The sequence below is a fragment of the Scophthalmus maximus genome, chromosome 13 (genome assembly GCF_022379125.1).
Source record: "Scophthalmus maximus strain ysfricsl-2021 chromosome 13, ASM2237912v1, whole genome shotgun sequence".
NCBI lineage: Eukaryota > Metazoa > Chordata > Actinopteri > Pleuronectiformes > Scophthalmidae > Scophthalmus > Scophthalmus maximus.
In genome coordinates, this window is record NC_061527.1 from 9234892 (window position 1) to 9261604 (window position 26713).

The 26713-nt window shown below is 43.6% G+C and overlaps 1 protein-coding gene across 14 annotated transcripts in view; it reads left to right on the forward strand.

Annotated features, from left to right (window-relative positions):
• ptprsa (protein tyrosine phosphatase receptor type Sa) overlaps positions 1-26713 on the forward strand; it is a 217612-nt gene that overhangs the window by 134280 nt on the left and 56619 nt on the right. For 8 of the 14 annotated variants that reach the window (XM_035647166.2, XM_035647165.2, XM_035647171.2 and 5 more), the window contains 6 exons: positions 9672-9782; positions 12204-12215; positions 19788-20057; positions 20237-20818; positions 21579-21715; positions 21849-21993. In XM_035647166.2, coding sequence (XP_035503059.1) covers positions 9672-9782; positions 12204-12215; positions 19788-20057; positions 20237-20818; positions 21579-21715; positions 21849-21993 — 1257 coding nt within the window. The remainder of the gene's footprint in view (positions 1-9671; positions 9783-12203; positions 12216-19787; positions 20058-20236; positions 20819-21578; positions 21716-21848; positions 21994-26713) is intronic. The other 6 variants (XM_035647168.2, XM_047336679.1, XM_047336678.1 and 3 more) reach the window with 1 other exon arrangement.

Genomic DNA, 26713 nt, shown 5'->3' on the forward strand with positions numbered 1-26713 from the left:
CTAAGGTTCATTTTTTTAATCTCTCCATGCTGCTTTATTATTAAAATTTAGAAGTTCCAATAATCTAGGCCCCCAGTTCCTTTTCCTTTTTATTGTAATTTCATTTTTTTTCTTTGTTTTTTGTTGAACCAATGACTTTGAACTGAACCACCTCTGTCTCTTACCCCTCATCGTCCTTATCGCTCTCCTCTTTTTTCTTTTTTTTTTTAATTGCTCTTTTGTCGCTCAATACTTTATAAGGTCCACGTGAGGGCCTTTCCCTTTACAAACCTGCTTTATTAACCTTAACCTTACCCTATCCTTAACCTAACGTTGACCTTAACCTCACCTACCCTTTAACGGGTAACCCCCTAAACTCCCCCAACTAAAATTCATCTCAGCTCAAGCGAAACCAACCAGCTTCCTGCAGCCTCTAATCAAACTCTAACTCTATAACAACGTAACCCTCCCAGAGCCCTGTTGTCTTTTGTCTTGTGATTACCTATTATTATGTGTTCTCCAAAATCATTGCCGATATTATTTCACTGTTGTTTTGCCTGGTTTTTCAATGACTCTAGTAAAAGTTTTAAAAAAAAATAGTCAACAATACATTAATATTTAATATTTTGAGATAAGTTTAAAACTCTTTAATCACATAGTGTGACATTTGTTACAGCAAATTATGTTCCCAGGATTTTACAGCATGGTTAATGTTAATAAATATACACTCTAAATCTATATAACCACATTCTGAACTCATGGACTTTTTTTAAAAAAAAAGGCATGTCAAAGAAAAAGTGCAACACAATACACAGCCCCCAAGAAGAAAGGAAATGAGTCCATCTAGTTGAATTGCAAACCAGGCACAACTTCAAACTCAGTGATTGCCTCCGTCCTGCTGGTATCACAAAGGATGCTTCCGTATGCTGAGCTGCAACAACAATCGGACCAGGAGATGTTGAAAATTTCACCCCCACTGTGGGAGGCGATATGCCTCCCACACTCCTTAATGTACAGTACAGGACATGGAAATTGCAGGCACCACGTTACATCTGTAACACCATGTTCTGTTGATTTTTTATGCATTTATTATATCCTGGGAGATGTATTGTTTTGTTTTGTTGGTGCAGCCAGTTGGTAGGAGGGCTGGCATATGTTGTTGTGTGCAAATTGCGTGGACGCATGCACACGGGGGGGTGGGGGACGGGTGGGTAGCGCTAGGCTGAATGGGAAATGCATGCCATTGACCCTCAGCTCTGTGCCTGCAGGCTGCTTGTGCTAAGTAGGGCACCTCTCCTGGATCGGCGCCACCCTGCTGGCACTCTCAAGGGATGCCCAAGGGCATGTTACTGCCATGAGTCATCCTTAGATTTAGAGAGGGAGACTAAGAGAAAAAGGTAAGGAGGGGGAACTATGTGAAAGGCTGAGACACGTACAAAAAAAGCAGCATACAGGGAGAGAGGAAGAGATAGATTAACTCAAGAATAAAGTTTGGAAAACCTGCTAGAAAGCAGTGAGAGAGAGAAAGGCCAACTGTGGACAGGACAGTTTATTGTTTGGTGGAGACGGGGTTGAAGTTAAGATGGCTGGCCTTCCCATACCTAAAGCTCTGTGTATAAAGGGATGCATTTTTCTTATTGCTGCAACAACTTTGGCTACATTTAAAAAGCTCACCAGCCACCTACTGGATAAGCTCAATACTTTATTGTTTCCTAATGGGATGTTTGGCTCACAGTCAGGCATGTAACACAATACAGACTTGTAATGAACAAAGAATGGAGAAACATACAACCCTCAGTGAAGCGAGAGAGTCGGAAGAAAGAGAAGACCAAATGCCCGGGGGGAGGCGATATGACGCTTGAGGCGAAGAGTCTGTCTATCTCAGTTAAGCAGGTTCACGACGTGTAGGATAAACAACTACTTCAATCTGTTTGGTTTAACGTGGGGTTGCCTGAAGGTGCACCCCGATATTCGCGTTCAGTGGAGACTCAATTCTTCTCTCAGCAAGTTTGTTCCACACTGATGTAGATAACCCAGTACGAAATAGGGATCCGCTAACCGTTTCGCTGACCTCTCCCTCGAGGCCAGTTGGCTGAGAATGGGCCAAAGCCACTGGAGCAATCCACGTCAACATAAGGTCAAACCTCTCATGCTCAGCATCATCACCCCAAGTCATGATAATGGCCATGCCAAGACCTCGGGCGTCTTCAGCTCTGCCGACGAAGCATTTTGGTTTTCTTCTCTTCCCAAGTCTACGGCAAGTGAGGAAAATGAAGTGCACGATAAGGCAACGGAGTGCACCTGCCATTCAAACCTCCCTATTCCTTTGTGATACCAGCAAAGAGAGGTATTCTTTTTCTTTTTTTTCTTTTTAAGAAAAAAATCCCCCTCTCTGTGAGAGATTATCTAATGGCAGTTCCAGTGATCCACCCTCCAACCCAAATAACTCCTCTAACTATTACTAACATTAACCGTGAACTAAACTGATGTTGTGTCTTCGTTTTTGTGTCTCCTCCAGAGGGTACCCCGATTCGAGGTAAGACGTTTAACCATCACAGTAAAAAAAGCGGGGGGGGGGTTAACTTACACATAACCAAACATAACCTTCTCCTAACTCCGACCAACTGACTAAATATGGGGAACATCCAGTGGGCTTTTCCCTATCAAAAGAAATGACAAACCTTTTTTTCCATTTCCACTAACATTTATGTGTCATCCGTGTTTGTGTTTGTGCGCGCTCTCTGTACACACTGTTTGTGTTTGTTAACATACTCTACGTGTTTCACACTCCCACACCCAGTGTCATCGTTAACGTGCAGTTCTTCCACCTCTGTGGGCATTCCGTGTTTGTGCCTCCCCGCAATCTCCTCCACATCATCAGTGTCAGAAAACCACTGAGCAAATCCGATTGTGCCGCCGACTGGTTAAGATGCCTTCTTTTCCACTGCATAACCATCTTTTATAATGATATCAAGGTGGGACGGGACTGACAGTGGTAAAGGAGTGTGACTGATGAATTATACCAAGGCTTTGTTAAAATAATTCGTCCTCTCCCTCCCTTTTTTTTTTCCGCCTTGTCTTTGTTCATTTCCCCGGACAATTTAACTTTCACTTGTAATTATCCACCAGGCTTTGTCGCTGAAGCGTTCTCTCCCAGTTGATTCAGTGTGGTTCAGTGTGTTTGTTGCAAAATGCTTTTGTTCAACAGGCTGAGCAGGTAAGTGAATATCTCAGTTCGCCACCTATGTCCCTGTATTCGATTGGGAGGGAATACATTTTTTCGATTTCACAATTGAAGTTTTGGTTTAAGTCCTCCATCCTCAAACATTTCAGACAATCCATTCACGCCTCAACATCTCAGTCTCTTTAGACTGAATTCAAACCTTTCATTCCTTTGGCGGCTTCACTCATGACCGACATCGACAAACCCAGCCCGCCCCGCAAAGAAGGTCTCATAAATCATATCGTGGCAAACAAAAGCAGGCGTGACTTATGAACTCTGCATTTGCATAATGAGACAAACGACCTGAAAGAAGGCGATTTCTCCGTACCACGTCTCCCACATGCCATCGCTGACTCACCATCCGGAGTATATGGGGCTTATGTGGAGAGAAAACCAATTTCATAGCCGGAGAGAGATGCAATGTAGTGTAATTGAGATCAAGGAGTCTGAGAGGGACACGAATAGTTAGTTTGCACAGATGCATGTTCACACTAATGCGGACTTTCATCTACTCTGAGCTCATTCTTCCACTCCAGGAAATTTCGCTTTTTTGAAGTCTTAGGCAACACGTTGTTTTTATTCCAACGCTGAGTCATTTGACATCACTCGGCTCCGTGAGAGCGGATTCCTACGATGTAAATTCTGCATTCATTCTGCTCGCGAAGCCGCCCAGGTGCTGGCCTTGAGGTAAGCGACAGGTATAAAGGTAGCTCGACTCCCTACCTGCTTCATTACTGATTTCACGAGAGCGTTACACGCCACCAGATGGGCGCCGACAACAATGGCATCACACGTGGGGCCCCATGCTGGTGCGATCACAGTGTAATGACCTTGTGCTGGTGACAGAGCGCGCGGGAGTGACAGCCGGGACGCGGACTGCGAAAATAACTGCAAGTCGGGACTCGAGTGCCTCTTGGTCACCCGGGCTTGTCTTCTTATTCGTGTGATGATGAGAACTGCGGGTATACAATTGATTTATGTTTTGCGGAAACTTGAAGGAAGCAGCAGTTAGTGAGGTGGGATTTTACTGAGCTTTTCATGCTTATACATCACATGTGACAAAGCAAATGCAGTGAGTGAAACACGTCACTTCCAGTTTCATTGGTGTGCTTTTCCTGCCTGGACAGATTTGGCCTGACAACCTTTCTAAAGAGTTGTATAATGATATTGAATATTAATGTAAACATTTTTCTTGCAACCGTCACTCCTGAGTCATAACAGCAAGTGTGTTGAGTTGGAAAGGTTTTTATTACGCGTGTGTATCCACTCACACAGCACGGTGCTAATCTTGGCGTTTGATTGTCGTAATGCGCTGGTGAGGGCGGTGTTGGGCTGAGAGGGTAGAGGGGAAAGGGCAGTCGAGGAGACGAGAAACGGGGAACAAATGAGAGACATGAACTGAAAACCAGGGATCAAACGGAGAAAAGAACAGCGTGCCACCGGCGTGCCTGTGTGGCCTGCACAAGGAGCAGAGAGGGAGGGAAAGAAAGAGTGAGACTTGGCCAGCCATTTTGTTGATCGCCTAAACAAATCAATCAAGGCCCGCTGGAGCACACTAATTGAATTACACAAATGGGACAGGGAGGGGGGCACACATGACAAAGCTGCTACAAAGCAGCGACCGGGGTGGGCAGACCACGGCTTCGGGCACTTTCCGAAATTAATCATCCATCCTGGCCTCTCCTCGCTTTTCTTTTATCCCCTCATCTGTCCCTCTGTTTTTCGCCGTCCTCCCATCACTCTCTGGCTGTTTTGTTCTTCCTCTCTCCATGTGCCTCCTTCTACTGATGAGACTCTGTTTCCATCTCTTTCTGTTCTCCCTTTTCTTCCATCATATCTCAGTTGCTCCCATCCCAACCCTCGTTCCCGCTCTCCACAACAACCTAGACTAAAACCAAATCTATATATCGTTTTCCAATATTAATGCGTTACTAAAAATGAGATACTGTCTGATGGGATATGTTTCCCGCAAGTCCTGCAAGCTCACAGCAATGGCATTGAAAACCTGCAAATAAACTTTTGTTTGAAAAATAGTTTCCCCTGCCATTAAATACATAAGTAGCCCTGCCTCTGAGACCGTTTCAAATCCCTGCAAACGGTTGGAAAGAAATTGTTGAAGACTACTGGCTCAAAGTATCCCCTCTAAACAGCCACTGCACAATAAACCATGTCCTAGAATCTGAGCTGGCCTTCAGCAACACCTATTTGTTGCATTGTGCCCAGGCAGTCTTCTTTGTTATCACACCTTGGCACCTGGACACTCCTCATGAGACCGCCCTGCGGCATGCAGCGCTGTTAACCAGGGCAGCTGTCAAGGCCGGGACAAATGTCCCAGACCCCCACTACCCATTACAGCCGCCCTTATTGAATGGATGAAGGCAGTGGGGCAGCCGCGAAGCCAGGAGTGAGAGGCGGCGGAGACCGGCCGCTCGGTGGGCAGGAAGGGTCACTTTGACTTAGATGGAGACCAATTGGTCCACACCAAAGTGATTTCTTTACTATCAGTGGCTTTATTTGCTTTATTTGGAGCCACTGTTGTCTGGATCCCAACGGTGATGCTTATATATATATATATATATATATATATATATATATATATATATATATATATATATATATATATATATATATATATATCATGGAATAAGACTTTTCTCCTCTGACCCAGAAAAAAAAAAAAGTATCAAGTCAAGTAGTACTCTATAATTTCTGGATTTCAGTTGAAGTGAAATACTTAGTGTGATATGAACCTAATACGCCAAGGAAATTTGCGCGTGAAAAATATGCCATACAGCAATCACAAGAATATCGTATGCTATATTATAACAATACTGCTGTAGCTGCAGCGGCCATGTTTGCAGTAAAGTTAATGGTGTTGTTTTTGTCTGTTTGTTTTCTGTCTAAAACATTCAGATAACACATTGTGCTGCTACCACATCGAGTACAACTAGCCATGGTTATTATTCATCTCTTGGCATGCAGCGTAGACAAATCAAACTAGTGGTAGTGATTGCAATTGTCTTTGTGATAGGACTTAATAGCTGGAGCAGGGTAGACATCACTCCACGCACAGTTCTGCCATTATGTGAGCGACAGTGGAAGTGTAAATAGCCCCCCCACACATACACACACACACACACACACACACTACAGGTAAGTTTTTATCAGTAATCACATATTCTGTGGTCCATGGTTTTCATTTTTTGCTTCTGAAAGATCATTTTCAACATTTGTCCCATTGCGTCTGTTTCCTCTTTTTCTTGTTAAAAGAAGAAAGGGGTAGTCGGAGCGCAAATATGAAAAACACAGGGAGAGAGAAAGAAAGGAGGTGGTAGGAAGGAGACCCATGCTGGTGACGAGGGTTTTCAAAGGGTGGAATTTGTTCCATGTGCCCACATGCCTGTGCATGCTGCTTCTGGAGATAGGACATCAAAAAAAAAAAAAAGTATGTTAACAACCCCTAAGGGGTCTTGTGCCTGTAAATGCTAATATTTTTCAGTCTTTTAACTGACTGCCTTGTTAACTCAAAAATAAAGACATTTGTCGTGCCGCTAACAATTAAATTAATGGAATAGATTAATTTCAGCTAACATATTTGTGGTATTACAAAGGACAAAGCTGGGACTACAGAGGGAGAGGGGGAAACAGATGTGCAGCTCGCTCAGTGTGGCACAACTGGTACGAGACCAGCAGTCTCCAGTCTCCAGTATGTGAGATCAGAGAGAAGACAAGTGAAGTTAGGATTTCTTCTCTCTGACCTTCTCTGTTCTTCCTTCACCAGACTTTGTTCACGCAGGTCTAATGTTATCCACTTGCAAACATTCGTAATTCATTTTTTAAACGTGATTTCTGTGCTTCTTACACTAATCCGACGTAGGGTCTTGTTAATCGTTCCCTCTAATTTTTAGGTTGAACAGTAACAGACAAGGTTAAGATGGAAAATGGGAAACATGTTATATGAAAAACCATTAATCTCCACTCTTCCTTCTCCCGTTGCTCCTCTACATTTGCTTTCTCTTGCTTCCTTCACCTCTCCGTGTCCTTCCTGCTTCACCCCCCATCGCTCACCTCCCCCACCTGACTTCTTCTCCCTCTCTCCGTGCTAGGAGTATTTATGTGTTCATCACAATTGCTCTTTGAAATAATAGCTGGAATATGTAATGACGCCAGCAGGGAATTGGAAACAATAGATAATAGCACCTAGCAAGCAGCCTCCACCAAAGCTGGCGGGAACAGATGAGACTCACTCTCTCCCTTCAAAGCCTCTTCCTCCCTCCGTGCTCTCCCCTTCGCCAGGAGGAAGAGGTCGCACGGCCGATGTCGGTTTTAATTGGCTCTCAATTAATGTTGTTTGGCTCACTATCTGTCGGCCCTTGTGCACGTCGCTGGTTGTCTTGCGTTGACCTTCAGATGGCATTTGTTAAGAATTATTTTTAGATTGAGACATTTTGTGTTTGTTGGAAGCATGCGGACCTGCGGACCGTCAGCAGCTGGCAGACGCGGAACGGAAACATATGAATACATGCATAACATTTCTTAGCGTGTAGAACATTCCTTGTGGTTTAACTGTTTTCTTAACAGTCAACCGGGGGGGGGGGGGGGGTTTGGCCGGCTGCGAGACCTTTAACATCACTATTTATGACGCATCAGGGGAAGGGAAAGAATGCACAAACTTCAACTTAAGCCCTCCAACGATTTTGTAATTCAGCACAGGGAACCGAGGCTGAGGAGCCGCTGGCAGGGCTTTTTCTGGAAGCGTACACTTGGAGTTGAACTTCACACACTCCTTACTTTGTGCTCTCCCCAGTGTTGAGGCACGAGGCTTCTGAGCACATTCCACCCCACCTGCCACCAAGCCTGCATTCGCCGTTCCAAGCACACATCAAACAGTTCCAAATCAGATCGCTGCGCATAAACGCACGAGCGAAAGACTCCACCACCTGCACTCTGCAGGTGGACGTTTTTCATTTGGTTGGTGAGATATGTGCCAGGAACAGCTCCCTCTGGGGGGGGACGGGGATGATCTGAGCTGGGGAGGGGAATGAAGAGAGGGAAAGAAAATGGAGTATAGATTGTCGTAGTTTCAGGTCGGGTTCTCTCTCTCGTTAGGAGTAGATATCTCTGTGCTGCCTCCGAGGCCTCCGAGACTACCAGGCTGTGTCTAAGGTGGAAGCGTGACTGATCCTTATAATTAAACAGGATCGATGTTCTCATTTGTGGCGCGGCTGAGAGGCGTTATTAAACCAATGTTCCAGAATAGTAGCCTTGTACAACATCGTTTTCACTCCGCTCGCTGATGTGATGGAGTTGGTTATGGTATATTATAAAGCATCCTGGGCAGCGGCTGGCGTATTGATGCTTCCTGGCTAAATGCTAACGAGCGATGGTGCTGTGTTTGTCAGGGAGGCGTGGGCTGCAATCTGTCTGCCGAGCCAGCCAGAAGGCCTAATGATATCATCAGGAAGTGCCGTCAACGGGGCCCTAACGAGGAATGATCTGACGCCCGTTGTTTCACCTCCATCTCCCACGCCCCCTTCTCCAGTGTTGTCGCCAGGCATTTCGGTTGAGTTCATTTTTGCACATGTGAGGGGTACAAATCTGGAGAAAGTGTTTGGAACACGCCTTGAAACGGGGTCCATGTAAAACACAACACCCTTAAAAGTTACCTTAACACGCCAAAGAGAAATGTTTAAAAGACAGCTAAAAGACAAATCACAATTGCAGCCATTTTATAGGTTAGTTTAATATGCTTTATTTTATTTCTTCCCATATGTTAATAAAAAGATAAGTAATATAAGGATTGTGATGGGAGGTTTTTTCACTGTCAATTCTTTGAGCTGTAGAACTGCAGAAGGGCTGCGCTGCTGCATTATAAATCATGTAAGTGTGCATTTGCACATTAACTATATATAAACTACACATATGGATATTTTCCTATGACCTTCTTCCCCCAGCGCTCGCACATTCACTCGGCCCTGTCGAGTGCCACGCAAAAGAGAACTTGTCAATCTCGGATTGCAGGACCACCTCAACACACGTCTCCATTAGCCTTCATCACATTTACATCATTTCTTTGCCCTCCGTTCTTTTTTTTCTTTTTTTTCTTGAAGGTCTCTCTCATCTTACATGTGTTGCGCACACCAACATAGATTCATACTCGATGTGACCGGTTCTGTCCACATTTTGTATCTATTTGATTCTTCCTTCTTTTTATGTGTGTATGGCTGAGACCGGAGAGGAACCCAGACAGAAACGGTCGTCGACAAAACCGTCTTGAGAAATTCAAGATACTCTCCATTAAGAAGATTGTCTGACTCCTTCATGCACTTGTCACATGTCGACTAATCATATCCCCCCGCTTTCTCTCTCTCTCTCTCTCTCTCTCTCTCTCTCTCTCTCTCTCTCTCGTCTCTTTTTCTCCCCCTTCCCTCTCCCTTTTTTGTCCTTGTCGGATGTTGTCATTTCCCAGGTGCCTTGCAGATCGAGAACAGCGAGGAGACAGACCAGGGGAAGTACGAGTGCGTGGCGTCTAACGTGGAAGGCGTGCGCTACTCGTCCCCTGCTAACCTTTATGTGCGAGGTAGGGAGCAACCCGGCCCCAGAGCCAGGCCACAAAATTAAAAAAATAAACACCCACCCATTCTATCTAAAGTGCACATTGCAGCTCAGCTTTAAGTGGCATTACTGTTGAGCTAAACAGATGATGATTGCTTCCATTGTAGCCCAGCTGTATATGCACAAAATGTATTTTGCAAAATAGTATTACGCAAGTATTATAAATCTTTAAGCATTCATAGTATTGCCTGGTCATTAATGTAATTTAATTTGCACTGAAACTTCCAAATGTAAAACTACAATTGACCAACTAACGTTCTTCTCTGTTATGATGTTATGCTCCATTTTGTCTTTCAATGCCCTCCCCTACTCGGAAGGAAATGTGTAGCACAACAAGCCGTATGTCTTTGCCTTATCGGTTGTTAAAAACCTTTTACCTGTAATTGTGTGCCCGGTAAAATGTTCACCCCTTCGTCCAACTTACGGAATCCAAAAAGAGTCGCGAAGGACTTCTTTTTGATTAGTCTCTTCCAGGTACAGGAGCACAACGGTAAGTCTGGATTTTGATTGTGCGGCGAGGTAGTAATGCCCACCAATCAAAATCTCAACCCTGTAGCCTCCTGCAGATGTCCGGGTAAAATGGATTTCCTAGTGGGGAATTAATAGGAAACGACTGTTAACACAGTCAGCTGCTCTGTATTACATTAGAAAAAATGCCCTATCACATAGATTATAAATAGTGCACTGCTACTTTTCTTGATGGTGTTCTGGAACATAAATCCATAATATCCGCCCCGTTTCTTCTGCGGGGTTTTATCTCTAAAGCCTTTTACAGTCAGTTGTAATTTTGGCTGGCCTGTTCCAGCAAAGTGAAGATATGAAAAACTATCAGTCACAGAGAATGTAGAGTGTCATAGGAAACAGGCAATTAAGACAAAAGCTTACGCGCGACCACTAATGTTAAATGACAATGCATCCCAGTTGAGGGAGATTTAATAAATTGAAGCCGATGCATTTTTCGACATGTATTATTTATATATTGTGCATATCAAATAAGATGCCTCGGTATCTGCTCAGTTTGTTCCCTCTGCTGTGTACCAAATAACTTTGTTCCCGATAAATAATTCACTACTCTGACATTATGAAATGGGTCAGGGAGCTGCTTTTTCATTATTATTGCTATTATCATACCCTGTGAGGTAGCAGCATAGGGAAGAAAAATTCAAGGTTGAGGAGCGGACGGAAAAAAAAAAAAAAAAAAGGTTTCATCAAGATTAGTGTCTCCTCATGCCAGCGTTCATCCCGGAGGCTCCTGCTGTCTCCACTGCGACGCAGTAACACTTAATGTCAGGTAGCTCTTCGCCTCGGTCATGTGCAGCGTGGTAGAAATTACAGGGTTCATGCAAATTACAATCAGGAGCTCTACGGGACTCATTAAATAACAATGCTGGGAACACTTTGTTGACACAGCACAGGGATGTTTAGACGTTTGTACGGTCCAAAAAAAGCGCACACAGCTATAACCCCCCCCCCCCGATATCATTTCCAACAACTCATGCAGTCTCCATGAACACCGGCTCCATCAGTTCACAAGGGGTCATAATTACTCGGGTAGACGTTCACACTGTGTTGCGCACTTGTTATCCCTTGATGGTGTCAACCGTTGTCTGTTTTCAGTTAACTTTTGTCAATCAATTTCTGATACTTGATGTTGACTATGTTTTGTTCACAAAGCGAAATGCACTCGAGATTAGCAGCTGTGGTGGGGATCACTTTTCAAAAAAATATATTTTTTAAAAAACCAGACAAGGCAACTTTCCCAAATTGTGTCCGGGTTCATGCTTTTCCAGGGCAAACTGAGCCCCCACAGGAATCACACTGACAGTGTTGCGGATTGGCCTCCAAGCAACTTTTACTGTTACCGTCTTGAACTGCAGCTGCTAATTTCAGCCCAAACTGTGTCTTCTTTTATTTCCTATCTCTCATTAGTTTTTTTTCTTTGTTTTCTCTTTATTTGGTTTCCTTCTCTGACAAAAGCAAATGCAGCCACCACAGCAGCCTGTCCTTGTGGCTATAAGGAGCTTGTGAAATTTTTTGAATAATGAGTATGGTGCGCTTGACTTGACCCCAGTGGCGCCAGTCACTCTCTTTTTTTTCTTAGCAGGCAACAGTGCGGCCACTGGGGTGAATCTGATTGTTCTGGTTCAAAGTTTATTTAAGGGGGGGTGGGGGGCCGGCAAGTGCACTTTCAAGTCGGGTGTCACTGATAGCAGGGACAAGGGAGAAAGAGGAAAAAAAAAAAAAAAGAAAAGGAGATTGAAGCAAAGGGAAATGTAGCTGCAGCTAAACACCTTGAGGTGGCTTTTTTTACTCTCTCTGTGTTTCCCCTATTTTTCTCTTCTCCTCATGTCATTGTGTTCTGCATCAACCCCTTTACATCCCTCAGAGCTTCGAGAAGGTTGGTGTGTTTTTTCTTTTTTACTTTTTTCAACCCACATTTGAAAAATAAAACAATTCAACATGTTGGAAAAATTTTAGCTGTATATGCCTATATGACAGAGCTCGATTCATTACTAATTTGAACAAATACTAATCGGTTAAACTAAACTGCTAAATGGTTATGAAAGAGATTTTTCTTTATTTCCAAGGAAGAAATGATGAAAGCAAACCCGAGTAGCTCGGGTCTTGTGACTTTACTTTTATGTTTGCATTGTGGGGCCTTTTCTCGTTTTGCATCCTTTGGTACTGCTTCTGCACCTAAAAGCTTTCTTGCACGTGTGGCCATGGAAACCCAGCACGTGAAAATAACAGCACCTATTGCATGATGGAAGAATGTAACTGCGCTTGCATGCCTGTATTGAATCCGTTTGGCCATGACGGTCCTTTTCTTTATGCATTCCCTGTGTTGTGTTCAATTGATTCCTTCACTTCCTTTGGTTTCTCTACGTGTTTTTTTTTTTTTTTTGATACAACCCTTTTTTTTTTGGCTTTCCTTTATTTTGTTAATCTTTTTTTTGTGTTGTGATTCGGGTGTTGTGTTTGTGTGGTTTTTCCTTTTGTTTTTGAATTTGTTTTCTGTTAGAACCAATGTTTGTCCTTTGTGGTTTATTTGTTGGTGAGATTTGTGGTCCTTTTTCAAAATGATGCTGCTCTGCCTCTTGAGTCTCGGAGTGCACATGCCAGTGCCGAATGAAATAAGTGTTCATACAGCCAGTGTTCCTGTCATCTTGTTTATAGAAATCCTTTACTGAAAAGATTTACACCGGGTTCCATGGTGATTCAGGCAGCCATTGTGAATCAATGACGATGTGACCAGGTCAACATCACATTTGATGTTGCTTAGCAGGCGCTCAAAGAGAGGCGGCAGCGAGATGTCCATGCTGTTGTTGAGGGAGCGCAGTTTGTCAGGCCACTAATTTAACAAAGTGTGATTTAATATTTAAAAAATCCTCATTCCCTTATTTGCACACACGCATAGAGAAATGCAGGTGGACTCAATTAATGGAGATTCGCAAACTGGACAACGATGAGATGCACAATTACTTCCTCTTTTAGGCGCCCCTGTTGTAGTTCTACAACAATAATGAGAAGCAAGTGCCAAATGAAAGCATTCACTGATTTATGTTTCAGCCAATTTGCTTAAATGTAAGCATCAGCGTGCGCACCAGGTTTTTTCTATTCAGCTGTATCAGATCTATTGTGAATCTCATGTCACCTGCTACAGCTCTACCACTCTTATAAATACATACGAGACACGTTTTTCCGGAAGGGTTCCACGATTTTTTACGAGGGATATTTGATGTGGCTCAAGAACTCTAGGTAGATTATGCATATCAGTCTTTCAGGCAGAAGAGATTACACACTTTGTCCCCGCTGCTGTCCTCGGAGAGAGGGGGTTTCTTTTTGTATTTGTGACTGTCAAAGTGTGCTGATCTCCAGGAGGTAAGACTAATCTCTGCTAAGTGTCCGAAAGTCATATTGAAAATGACTACTGCTCCAAAACAAGCACACTACGGTAGCAATCCCCGTGCTTTGATAGCGTTAATTTAGCCATCCACTCCTGCAATCTGGTCAGCTTCTAAACCCGAGCATATCTTGTGCAAGGTCACCTTTACATGTATCCTATGTCAACAAGACAGTTTGTCATTGCTCTGTGGCTCTTTGCAGGTAAATGCCGAGCCTCATTGCTAGTCAAGAGTTTTCGTGAGCCACGATAATCCCCAAAATATTAGCAAGACAAACCCCCTTTTATTTTGAGGAAGATGCAGAATATATCTGATACATTTTTTGGCCCAGTTTGCCGAATCCATGCCACTGCTTTCCATTGCACCAGCCACATCAATTATTCATCTGGAAAGTAATTATACAAATATTAAAAAAAAACAACAGACTTTCTTGTCTGTGAAAACCAGTAGGTTCTCTGTCATTGCTGCCCCCCATTAAGTAGTGTCCACACAGTATGGTAAAGTCCAACTGAACGAAACGGAGCGTAACAAAAACCTGCCATGTCTAAATTTGGTACTCATGTCTAATTGTAAAGTACTATGGATAACACTGATGCAGAAAGACTGCGCGGTTATGTACGCATGTGCATGCTTGGCCTTCTACAATGGTATCTGCCTGATTTTGAATGTGCTCGCATGTCCCGCTATGCATTTGTGTGTAACGTTGGGAAAGAAAGCTAGATTACACCTTATGTTCTCACCGACCAAAGCAAAACCCTGCCATCTCTATTAGATGTTTGTCTCGAGGAGTCCTGAAGTTCATAGCCACCCCTCCAAAAAACACCCACAAAAACAAGTTTCAGGACCTCTTATTTCTAATGCAAACACATGAATATTATCCCCATATCCAGTCCAACTGATAGCATTCACTGACGGGATCACCACAGTGAGGGGACGTAATAGAAGTATGATTTTGCTGATTTTCTTCGTCCTGTAAGACAACAGAGCGACACGCTCTGAAATCCCTTAAATTCACTGCTTGCTATTATTAGATACCCCTGCCACGATTCCTGTCAGTTTCCTTCAGGTAATAATTTCCATTTTGATGAGCCACCCATAGTGACTGTTTAGCATCGGCGCAGCCAAGGTATGTTAATGCAGGCCGACCCCTACAGCTTATATGTAAATGCCGTAGGCCTCACCCAGCAAGTGTGACTAAAGGATCTCCGTACTGCGCCTGTGTCCTCAGGCAGCAAGAGGGTGTAATCTCAGCTTCAAGGTGACACTTAAGGCTGCACATTATTTTGGCTTCCCCCTTCATTTTGGGGCAGCGATCACTGCCTCACCAAAATGGCCGATAATGTCCACCTTCCGACCTCTGTTTTTTGGCACAAATCCCTCCACAACACCGCCCACTGTTAGAGTTAGTGCAGTACTCTGGCGTTCTCTCTCGACTGCTTTCCACCTCGTCCATTGTAAGGCTTTTTGTCTTTCTCTCCACATTGGGGCTTGAAACGAGATTATGTTTTTGTTAGTCGTCCAAACCAAAGGTACATGTTTTGTTTTATTGTCCCTCGCTTCCAAATGGGCCGGCTGGGCTCCTGGTCTCTGTGAATGAGGAGCCTGTCCATGCAATTGGGATTCTTTATCGTCTTTTCACTGGCGCTACATTTGAAAGTTTGGAGAGGAGAGGATGCCACACACACACACACACACACACACACACACACAGCTTGTGAGACCTTACTGGAGCAGTGACATGACAGAGTTACATGGTTCACTTGAACATTCAGTCATATCACACAGGCCCGTGTCTTGTTAATGATACCGTGGTGACTCAGTTTTAAGATTTATAATCTTCTTTCCCAGGATAGATTGCAATGTGCTGTAGCATCAGCTGACCTTGAGCTCTTGATCTTCTGCAGAAAGGCAAAGACCAAATTTACTTGCGTGTCCGACACAGGGTGCGTGCCGTTGACGGGTAATTTCTCAACGCGGCTTTTTTGGCTCAGGGATTTGTTTATTTCAGAATTCACATGGCCAGCACGTAACCAGCATTTGCCATGTGGCTGGTCTTGGTTCTCACGTTGGCCTGACAGTGTAGGTTCCCAAAGGTGAACAGAGACATCTTCCTGTGGGGAAACCTCATTCACTGAGCCACTACAGCTCCCGGTCCATTGGCTGACCTGAGCCCCAAGGAGAGAAGAGCCCCACCAGACACACTATGATTGACAGCTTCCCCTAAAAAAAAACAAAAAACAGGCCCTGTTCGCCCTGTTCAGTTTTCACCATTCTTTTGGATTGAAGTCCAAATTCAGGCAGAGACAAAATCATAGCTGAAAAACATCTAATAGTATTGATGCATACCTCTTTGTTGAACACAGCTGCACTCTGGTACTGTCTATGCTGTTTGGACTTAGTTATTTTTGTGGACTTGTTCAGTTTGATTTAGTTTCCTTTCATTTGATTTTGTGCGTGTGTCTGGAACAATGCTATATTTGGGAATGAATGGCATGCCTGGATGGGTTCAGGTGACATTTTTGGGATTGTATTGGTTCTCCGGTGTCTGCCCAAGTGGATGGGGGCGCACCTGTGTATGTCACTCATGCCATAGCCACACCCATGCATGTCTGTGTGAGAAATGGGCTGCCCTTTCACCTTTGTTGTTCTAGTCAGATATTTTTTTATGACAAATTAGGATGCAGGGATGGATATCTTTCTCCCTAAATGATGGGGTTTTTCCCATTTTTTCCCAAATTCAACATGACTCGCATTTGGACATGATAACCGTCAGGATGGAACAAAAGAGGGATATCTTATCCAAACCGTGATGCGTCCCATTATTTCCTTTTTCACTTTTTCTTACAGTCAGGTCAAGACAGGTTAGGATTTTTTTTGATTCCCAATATCTAGTAGAGCCATGTTTTCGTCAAATGTGAGGCTATTGTCTCTATTTTGACAGAGGATTTCTTCAGATATCAGCAATTAACTTTTTTTCCATCAAGGTCAGGTCGGCTCTTGCCCAGTGTAGTAACATAATTGACATTAATGGCAAACTATAGGACTGGAAAGAAACATGGAGAGTAGCTCAGAGTAGGACAAAGCAGAAGCCCGACTTTGGTTTCAGGGCTCCATCGGGGTTTTATTCAACCAAACCTTTAAATATCTGTTATTGTTGTTGTTGTTGTTTTTTAATCTTGGTACATTTAAAGCAAAATGCAGTGTTTTCAATAACTCTGTATGACAAGGCTGTTAAAAGCCAGTGACTAGAGATGTGTTGTGACCACTTGGATGTTGTACATAGTACCTGCCTGTTGTATGCGCTAGGCAGCTTTGCCCACACAAAGTACTTGTCGGTAAACTCTTATGTAAGTTGTTAGCAACCGTTTCATTGCCAATGTCAGGTCACAAGTAAAATCCCCTCAGTTGAGTGTGTGTAGGTGATATTTGTGTCCATAGTTTGTTTACTAACTGTCCCATGCAACGATCATATGAATCCCATTTGGATCGACACGGTGGATTTTGGAATGCTACCTATCCTTCATACCCCTCTCGATATCTACCCCTGAATCTCCCTCTCAGTCCCAACCCTCCCCCCCACACACACACACGTCACATCCGCCCACCCGACACTTCCCACGTTACAATTGCACTAAGGTGCTCTGAGGTGTTTCCAGGTGGGGAGGAGGGGACGTGTAGTTGAGTCTTGGATTTTAAGCCCCAGTGTGCGAGAAACTCCAAACCCACTTTGAGCCATGTTTTCTTTTTTGATTTGTGTTTGTTTGTATTTGGAATCACAGTCTCCTTATTCTATCCCCCACTTATGCCCTCCTCCTCCTCCTCCTCCTCCTCCTCCTCCTCCTCCTTCCCTTTCTCCAACAACCCAAACCCCTCCCCATCCCCCTTGCGTACTGTACAGTATGTCTGCGTAGCCATCCGTCACTGTCTGTCTTCTTGTCCGCTGTCTTGCTGCTTGAGTCTGTTTTGTCCTGCCTTGTGTCTTGTCTCTCGTCAATGTCTTTCCCGTCCTGTCTATCTGTCTGTCTCTAAGTCATCTCTTCCATTTAGCTCATCATGTTTTACTCCCACATCTGCGATACTTTCCTTCTCTCTCTCTCTTTGACCGTTTGCATCCCAACAAACATTTTGACGTTGAATAGATGTAGATACTGTCGTTTGCGCCGGAGTCGAAAAAGCTGTTTCGAATAGAGATAGACTCGGAAGTCCATAGCAGCTGCATGTATCTTTTATGTCAATCCATATCCTAAATATGTTTATGGATTTTGTTTAAGTAAGTTTAAACTTTATTGGGCAGGTTAAAAAGATTTTTTCTCTCCAGGTTTGGTGTTAAACCGGCCAGCAATATGGGCAATTCTCTAACTCAGAATTTTAGAAACAAATACCAATGTTACTCACCTTATATAAACATACAGTAGGCAAGGAAACCCCTGAATACCATACCACTTGTCTTTGCTTAGTGTAGTGTTGAACTTGGCCACCTCTTACATGTCATTATCGGTCAGGTGCTTGCTGGGATGCCTCTCATGAACACACAATGTTTTTTTGCTAACTCATACTCTTGCACCGTCTAACTCTCGCATACTGTACACACGCGCACTCATGTCTATACCAACCCAGAAAATATATATATACATCTATGTATATACACATACACACACATGGAGGTACACAGTGCCCTCCACGCCCTCCCTCTGCGTCTCAGACTCATTATCAACCTCCTGCCACTCAAATTCCAACTCCTGTCCATGAGTTTTGAGGTTCCACCCTGTCTCCCTCTCTGAGCCGTCATACTGCCCCTATCCATCTTCTCTCTTTCTTGTTTTCTGGATTTTTACTCGCTGTTGATCCAGTTCTGTTCTTGACTCCAACACTCTGTTATACTAGACTATCTTGCCACAACTACTGTAGTTCCTTTTCTGTGTATTTTCAGGCACATACCTTGTTCCTCAATACTTACTTTGTGTTAACTGGGACTGCGATGTGACAATGTGCCACCACCACATTTTGTCACATTAGCTGAAGAAAAACAAAGTTTACACAGCATTGAAGCGGGTTACCCCCCCTTTACCCTCCTCCAACCTCCCCCCTCTCTTTCTCTTCCTCTGTCACTCTGTGCTCCTCTGTTCCCTCTCTTTGCGATACTTTCCTCAGATGCCCTATCCTCTATCTTGTATTTCTTCTTTCCTCTCCAATCGTCTTTTGTCTGGGCATGCTAGCGACCCTTCAGTTATATTCCTCTATGCATTTTATCTCAATTTTTATATCTGATTTTGTTATCATTTACTCCTTAATTTACCTCGGTCTATTTATGCATGCTGTCTGTGAAACTGATAGCTGCATCTATCAATGGAACCGTGTCAGATCTTAATAAGGCTTTGTCCAGTGGATCTACCCTAAACCACAAAAATCTGATTAAAGTTTCTCATCTTTAAGATATCCAGGTAGTAGAGACAGGTGTCAAGTGCAAACTTGCGCTAGAATTTGTTTAGAGACCTTGTAGAGACGGTCATTTGCTCCGTAACCCTACACTTCCTGTGCTGTGGGAGAAGCCTGTAATGGCCTACTTCCTACTTGGCATGCGTGCCGGAGAGGACAGGAAGTTCCAGGTTGCAGTGTGATAGCATTATCACATAGCCTTCGCTATACACCTTCGTAGTTGGTGATCAGGTTATGCCTTAGTTGTATATATATGTCAGCAGTTCAGTTCCAAAGATGAGAAACTCGTAATAGATTTTTGTGTCTTTAATTGTGCTGTGATGGGTCAAATATTGGTCAATGGAACCTTGTTGCTATGAATCGTTGCTTTATTGTTAATATATATTGTTGTTGAAGCAGTTCTGTTAGTTTAGTTCCTTCTCATTATTTATATATTTTTATGTTTCTTAAAAGTCTAATTTATTATTTTGTGTTTTATTTCACGTTTACCATGTTGAACCTTTTGTGTTAAGTATTTCCTTGAGAAGGGTCCATTTTCATCGGCCTCTCTTGTTACCTCTCTCTTTCTCTTTTTTTGACTCCCTTGCCCTATTTTGTCATCCTCTCCTCTTCCTCATGCCTCCTCCCAGTCCGGCGGGTGCCTCCTCGCTTCTCCATTCCACCGACGAGTCAGGAAATTATGCCTGGTGGCAGTGTGAACATTACGTGCGTTGCGGTGGGGTCGCCCATGCCTTACGTCAAGTGGATCCTGAACTCTGAGGATTTGACACCGGAGGATGAGATGCCAGTGGGCAGGAATGTTCTCGAACTGAGCAGCGTTCGTGAGTCAGCTAACTACACCTGCGTGGCCATGAGCAGCCTTGGCATCATTGAAGCTGTGGCGCAGATCACTGTCAAATGTAAGAGAACACTGTGCCAGTCAGAAAGATAAACTGTCGTTATGTTTGAAACTTGCAGAACTGACTTAACAATATGTATTGTTGTAATGCTCTCAAGGCATTGTGAAGTCATTTCAAAGAAGTCACTGTGATTATAAATGATTGCCTCCTCATTGTTCCCTCTTTTGTCATCGTAACAGCTCTCCCCAAGCCTCCAGGTACCCCTGTGGTTACTGAAACCACAGCCACCAGTGTAACCATCACCTGGGACTCAGGCAACCCGGACCCAGTGACTTACTACATCATCCAGTACAGGGCAAAGTCCCCAGACAGCAAGTATGAGACGGTGGATGATATCACCACTACACGCTACAGCATTGGTGGCCTCTACCCCAACACAGAGTATGAAATCCGCGTCTCAGCCATCAACACAATTGGTCAGGGTCCTCCCAGTGAGCCAGTAGAAACCCGGACTGGAGAGCAAGCCCCCGCCAGTCCACCGCGAAACATTCAGGCCCAGATCATTTCCCAAAACACCATGATGGTGCGCTGGGAAGAACCCGAGGAGCCCAATGGGCAGATCAAGGGATACCGGGTTTATTACACCATGGATGACTCTCAGCCAATGAGTCTCTGGCAGATTCACAATGTCCAGGACAGCATAATCACTACGATCCAGAGCCTGGTTCCTCAAGAGACGTACTCAATCAAAGTCTTAGCATTCACATCTGTAGGCGACGGACCCTTCTCAGAGCCCATCCATGTCAAAGTACTGCAAGGAGGTAAGGACATGAAAACTGTGTCTGTCGACTTGATATATGGTTTTTCATCCTTGTTCAGGATACAGTGGGCACATGTGTAATGTTCAACATTTTATGGAAACCACGTTGTTGAGAAAGTTAAGAGTAAGTTGCACAACAATGTGGTGAGTGCTGCATCTGTTATCCAGCCTTCTGATTAAGGAGAAGACTTTCACAGCCATTGAAGAACATCTTCAAATGTATTGTTCATTAGCAGCAAAATTTCTGAAACTTAAAACAGAATGTGCCTGCTGCCAAGTGCCCCCCCCCCCCCCCCCCCCGCTGTGCAAAGATTCTCCTACACATCTGCAGCCTCTGCAGGTCTGTTTGATCATGCCAGTCGGAAAAGAATAAAGAACAGCCAAATTTGAGAAAGAACCTCCATCTGACAACTCACCAGGATCAACATCAAGGTTGAGCGAAATCACTCTGTCCATGCTGGTGCAAGGCAGTACATCCAACTTCAGAGACCCCAGAAAGGGTTTCTGTCACTGGACAGATGCCTTCTGTTCTTAACAGTGATCTATTCCTCTCTTTTATGATGAATCCCATTATGCTGATCTTGCTAGTGGGTAGATAACATATATGCTCTTCTACTAAGAAACCACTGAACAAAGAAAACAACTTCGTTGTCACATTCTGAAGAACTTCATTCCTTTGGTAACTGATCAGTAGCCCTCCCATGTCTACGCCTTACTAATTCTCAGTGACATACAACAATGTCCTGTGCTGTCTTCTTCAGTTCCAGGTCAACCATCCAAATTCCACGTCGGTGCCGTGGCTGACATAAGCATTGAACTGGTCTGGGAACCTGCTTATGAAAAGGAAGGAATTATCAGCTATGAACTTCGCTACAGAGAAGGCAGTTTCGGGACTCCGGTAAGAAGTTTCTTACACACCTCTTTTCGATTTCAAGAGGTGTGATTAATAAATGAACCAGCATTGGATTTATGGGCAACCATGTTTAAACCAGACTTGTCTTTTAACTGTTTTTTTCCCCCTCCATCTGCAGATGAAGAAGACATTTGGACCAACATCGTCATTTGTTGTGGAAGGGCTCCGCCCAAACACAGAATACCACTTCTCCTTGGCAGCCATTTCAGTCAAAGGCATCGGAGCCTTCACAAATGACATATCGCAGAAGACCTTGCAAGCCAGTATGTAACTCTTTGATTGAGTCTTCTCTCGTGTTTTCTTTGTGGGTAGGCTAACAAAGAGATTTTTTTTCCCCCCAGGAAAGCAGTTCAGTGTTTTGTTATGCCTGTATGGTCCTTAACTAAGTTAAATTCTCAAGAGGTTGTGTTTTGTTTTTTCCTTTCATTTCGACTGAAGCTCTAACATATTGTTTTCTCTACTGCATCATCATCTTTGAACCTGTGTTTTTTGACATAATCAGGGTTCAAAGCTGATTCAGAAATGATGAAATACATAACAAACTGACTCAACTGATGTGTTTTTTAATTCTTCCCTAAATATATGGTTTAATATCTTCTTTTTTTTGCATTTGACCTTAATTTTGTTAACCTTAACATAACAATATGACTTTGTTTTTTTTATACCTTAGGTGAGGTGGTATTTACTAAATGAACTGATTGTTTTGTGGAGAAATTGAAACTCTAAGGTTGTTTTACAACCTTTACAAATGTGTGAGTGTACCCAGCACTGTCAAACGAATCAAGTCTACGTGGACTGACAATTTTGGCAGAGTCTTTATTTCCCCTTTCACTTTTGTTCATATTTGCTTTTCCTTTTGTCAACAGCAAGTGCACTTTCTTCCACGTGACAGAGACACAAAAAATGTCAGTTCTCCTCTAAGACTGCCAAGGCTCTCGTATGAACTGCATTTGGATTGGGGATGGGGAATTCAGAGTTGAGTTAAGTCATGTAAGAAAAAGGAGAAAAAAAACTCATATCAGCAGCCAACAAAAGTACTCGCATGCACCCCCCTGGAATTTATTCCAGTATATCAGTTCTGCACTGATTATTTTTATTTTAAGGATGGCAGGAACACAACTGAATTATTTAAAACAGCCAGCTAAAAAATAACAGGGGCGGTATCATAGCACACAGCAGTGCAAGCTGTGGAGAACACACAGCTTATCCAATCATACATCCAATAGCTGAAGGACTGCCGCGATGGCAGGGTATGAAACTCGTGTCTTTTGGGTTTACACAGCACACAAAGATTAACAATAACGTTGTGTATTGACATTTAATACATTAATGGTAAAGAACCTAGAAAATAAGGATGGATTTGTGGGATTAGGGGTGGATCAGAGCTTGTCATTGTGGATCCTGATGACACAGAATAAAGGAAATCATACATACATATTCGCTGTCAGAGTGGGTACCTTTGCTTCTCAGTATATTGCTTAGTTAGACTTTGTGAGGCTTAAATCAATAAAAAAATTGAACCGGGACATAGGAGAGCCATGGCGGTGGGAGTGGACTTCTTTTAACACATTTTCTGTTTCTACCAGTGCAACTTGTTGGCTGTCAGCGGTGGGGGCTTTGGAACAACCACTTCACAGTTCTTCTTTTTAGTTACTGCTGGGCAGCAGAGCTACACAGACAGTGCAGAGTCACTGAGGAGAGCGCCAGTTGCATGCAACACTCACTCCCGCCCGCCGGGGGAGCTGTTGAGAATGAATCACTGCACCGTTGATCTTTGATCAGTCCAGGCATGAACAAAAAACCCAACAACTTTATGTTAATCCACCCCCATTTCTGTCTTGGCGTCTCTCAAGAGTCTGTGCACATCTTCACCTGTCGATGTGTGTTTGTGATTTCCTTACCTCTGTTTTTGCATTTGTTCTCGAGCGGTAAACTGCAAGCTGAATGGATTGGATTCACTCCTCTCTTCCTCTTACATCACCTTGTTCCAGCTCTGTTTCTCTCTTTGCCACTTGCGCAATGGAACAAAAGCTCTACTTGGAATGGCTTGACATCACCTTGCTCACTTTGTGTCCTCTTCCTTTTGTGTTGGTTCTTTTTTTTTTTTAAATAAGTTTTTTATTCAGATCTTTTATTTTGTATTATTATTTTTCAATTTCTTTTGACTTTCTGGGTTTTCTGAAAGAATATTGGTTTGACATCACTCCAGACAGTGGCTTGCTGCTATTTTCATCTTCTGTTGGGGGGTTTTATCAAGGAACCCAACGCCCAGCACCTCGACGAGCGACTGTAACGCCGCAGGCAGAGCGACACGTGCAGACAGTGGTGACATACTCTCTCCTCGTTCAGTAAACATGGGGGAGAATAAGTTCAACTGATTGCTTTTCTCATGTCTCCACTTGAGGCGAGGGACTCCATTTGAACCGCCTCATCCATACAATTACAGTGGACAGAAAGGATAACCGCTGGTTGATAATGGTATCTGCTTGCACACCAAATAAATTTGATTACCGCTGCCCTGGAAAGGAGTATCACTTCATGTTCGGAGCAGCAATAAACGTTGTAAATATTGTGTTCCACATAAGTGCTACCTTCCAAGACAAGATTATCAAATCTTCCTTGGCTGTCATTTCAAGGTTAACTGCGGTCTTTACCTTGTCTATCCACTCTATTTCTATGGGGTTTTTCTTTAGTATTCCCACCGTTCCTGGTCTTTCTCGGCCTCTGTTACTTTAAAAGCCTTCATCAAGAGTCCCCGCTCAAGCAGGTGTGAGATTTATCAATCGGTTTCCCACTGCTGGGGTCAGAAAAGTCGTAAACTAAGTCGGTCAAAGCAAAAGATTCCCTACAACACAACACAATAAATAAATTGATCTTTTGGATGCTCCGAGGTAAGTGATTGCGTGGTTCAGGGATTCAGTCTGCTGTAACCTTTCTAAAAGACCTTTTTGCAGTCTTATTTCTGAAACACCAAGAGAGAATAGGTCGCTTTGAATCAGCGGTCTTAATACGTGACGCGTTTTAATATTCAACCGCCCCGTCTGCAGTTTGTCTGCTCGTACAGAGCGGAGTTTTATTCAAAGAAATACAAACTACCCATACTACGTTATAGTAAGGGAAACTATATTCACTAGATGCTTAGCTGTAGCAGCTGCACAGCACGGTTATATTCTGAGATATATGCAATGTTAAAGAGGGCTCAACAACAATATAAGTTCAAATGTAAAAAATAAATTGTAGTAGTAGCAGTACACTGCGATGGCAAACAATTGTAATATTGCTTTGTGTGTGAGCCCCGTTTTTTGGCATTGTTAGCGCCGTGCTGTAGTCACAGCCCCCGCACAAAACATTTCAGCCTGGTTTTGAATCCTCTGCCGTGTCCAGCAGACTGAAACCCCTGAGCCACTGAGTGAAAAGAAAAGACGGATAATGTGATTCCCCTGTTTGCTTTTTTGTCCATTACTTGTGGTACAAAATGTTTGCAGATTGAAGTTTGTGCTCAGTCCAAGCAGCATTACCCAGGGCTATTGTCATGAGGACCACTCTGTCAAGAACTTCTGAAAAGTCATTGCAACAAAAAGAAAATCAATCAAATCAAATTCCTCTCTCCCTCTTAATCCTAATTTGGATCCGTAGTATTATTACAGTAGGCTGAAATACATGCGCAGGATGTCACTGGCGAGAGTGTTCCTCATTCAGAAGCAAAGGCTCTTGGGGTATTGCCGCTGCAGTCAGATCAGGTTGAGAAACCATTTTCTGTGAGATCATTCAGACGCGGCCGGAGAGGGTCCACAACCTGGGAGGGTCCCCATTATTCCCCATAGCTGTGACCCAGTTGCGAGACATGGTCGCAGAACCTAAGATGGACCCTGGGAGTGGGTGTTAGGGGACCGCACGCCTCCAGAGTGGCAGATAAGAATCCCATTTCATAGCGTCGGAATTAATTTCATGCTTTGAGATGAGCTGTGAGCCTGGCCCCCTGGATTGTCAGGCTTTGTTACACATTTAGATTATACCTAGAACCTGCCAGTAGCCAGTCAAGTGCTATCTCTCAAATTAAAGTGGCAGATTCTAAATCCTCTGTATTTAGCCAAACAAGCAGTTTAGTCCCCCCCCCCACACACACACACACTTACTGTAATTGCAGGAGGTTTTTAGATGTATTGGAATATTTGTGTGAGCCGCAGCACGGCCATTTGGCATCGGGGGGAGGGATTAATTCCATAATGATCTACAAATACAAACAGCCTGTCATTCGAGGCCTCTGGTGAAAATACAATTCAAATGCAGACATGTGCTTATGCTCTGATAGCGAAAGCATCTGCAATCGGTTTCATTTTTTTAGGGTTGACAACAGGCATTGGGTTATGACCTGTATAGCTAAACTGTGAGCATTATTGTGTGTAATTTATATCCACTAAAGATGTCGCACTAAAAGCACTTTAAATCTGAGGGTAGTCATTGTGATTGGGTATGCCACCAGTACTTGACATTGCAGACTTTGTACCCGGAGCCCCCAGTCATATCACAACAGACTTAAAAGTCAAAGAGAAGGATACAAATGCAGACATGACTAATTATTTGTCAGATAGCATTTAGGATATTCTTTCAATGGTGCTTCAAAAGAACCTCAAGTGAAGCATTAGCTGAATTTCTTCTTTTGTGGTTGTATAGTTCTAGTATCCATAATCCCGCCACTGGCCCTTCATGGGATATGCACTTTATTAAAGCTGTGCCCCAGCCCGTCTTAAACTGCTATCAGGCATGAGGATGCCTGTGCGCTGCGATAGCCTGGCCGCTGTCAGATTCACAGCCATCTTTTTTTTCCGCACCGCAAAGATTGAGAACTGAGGACTGAGCAATCATTCTTGACGTGGAGAGTTTGCAAATACAATATGAGCGGAGGGGAAGAAGCTGAAAGGCTCAAAATCCAGTAAGACCATAAGTAAATAAGCCCATTGGACACAGAGGAGGGTTTGGTAA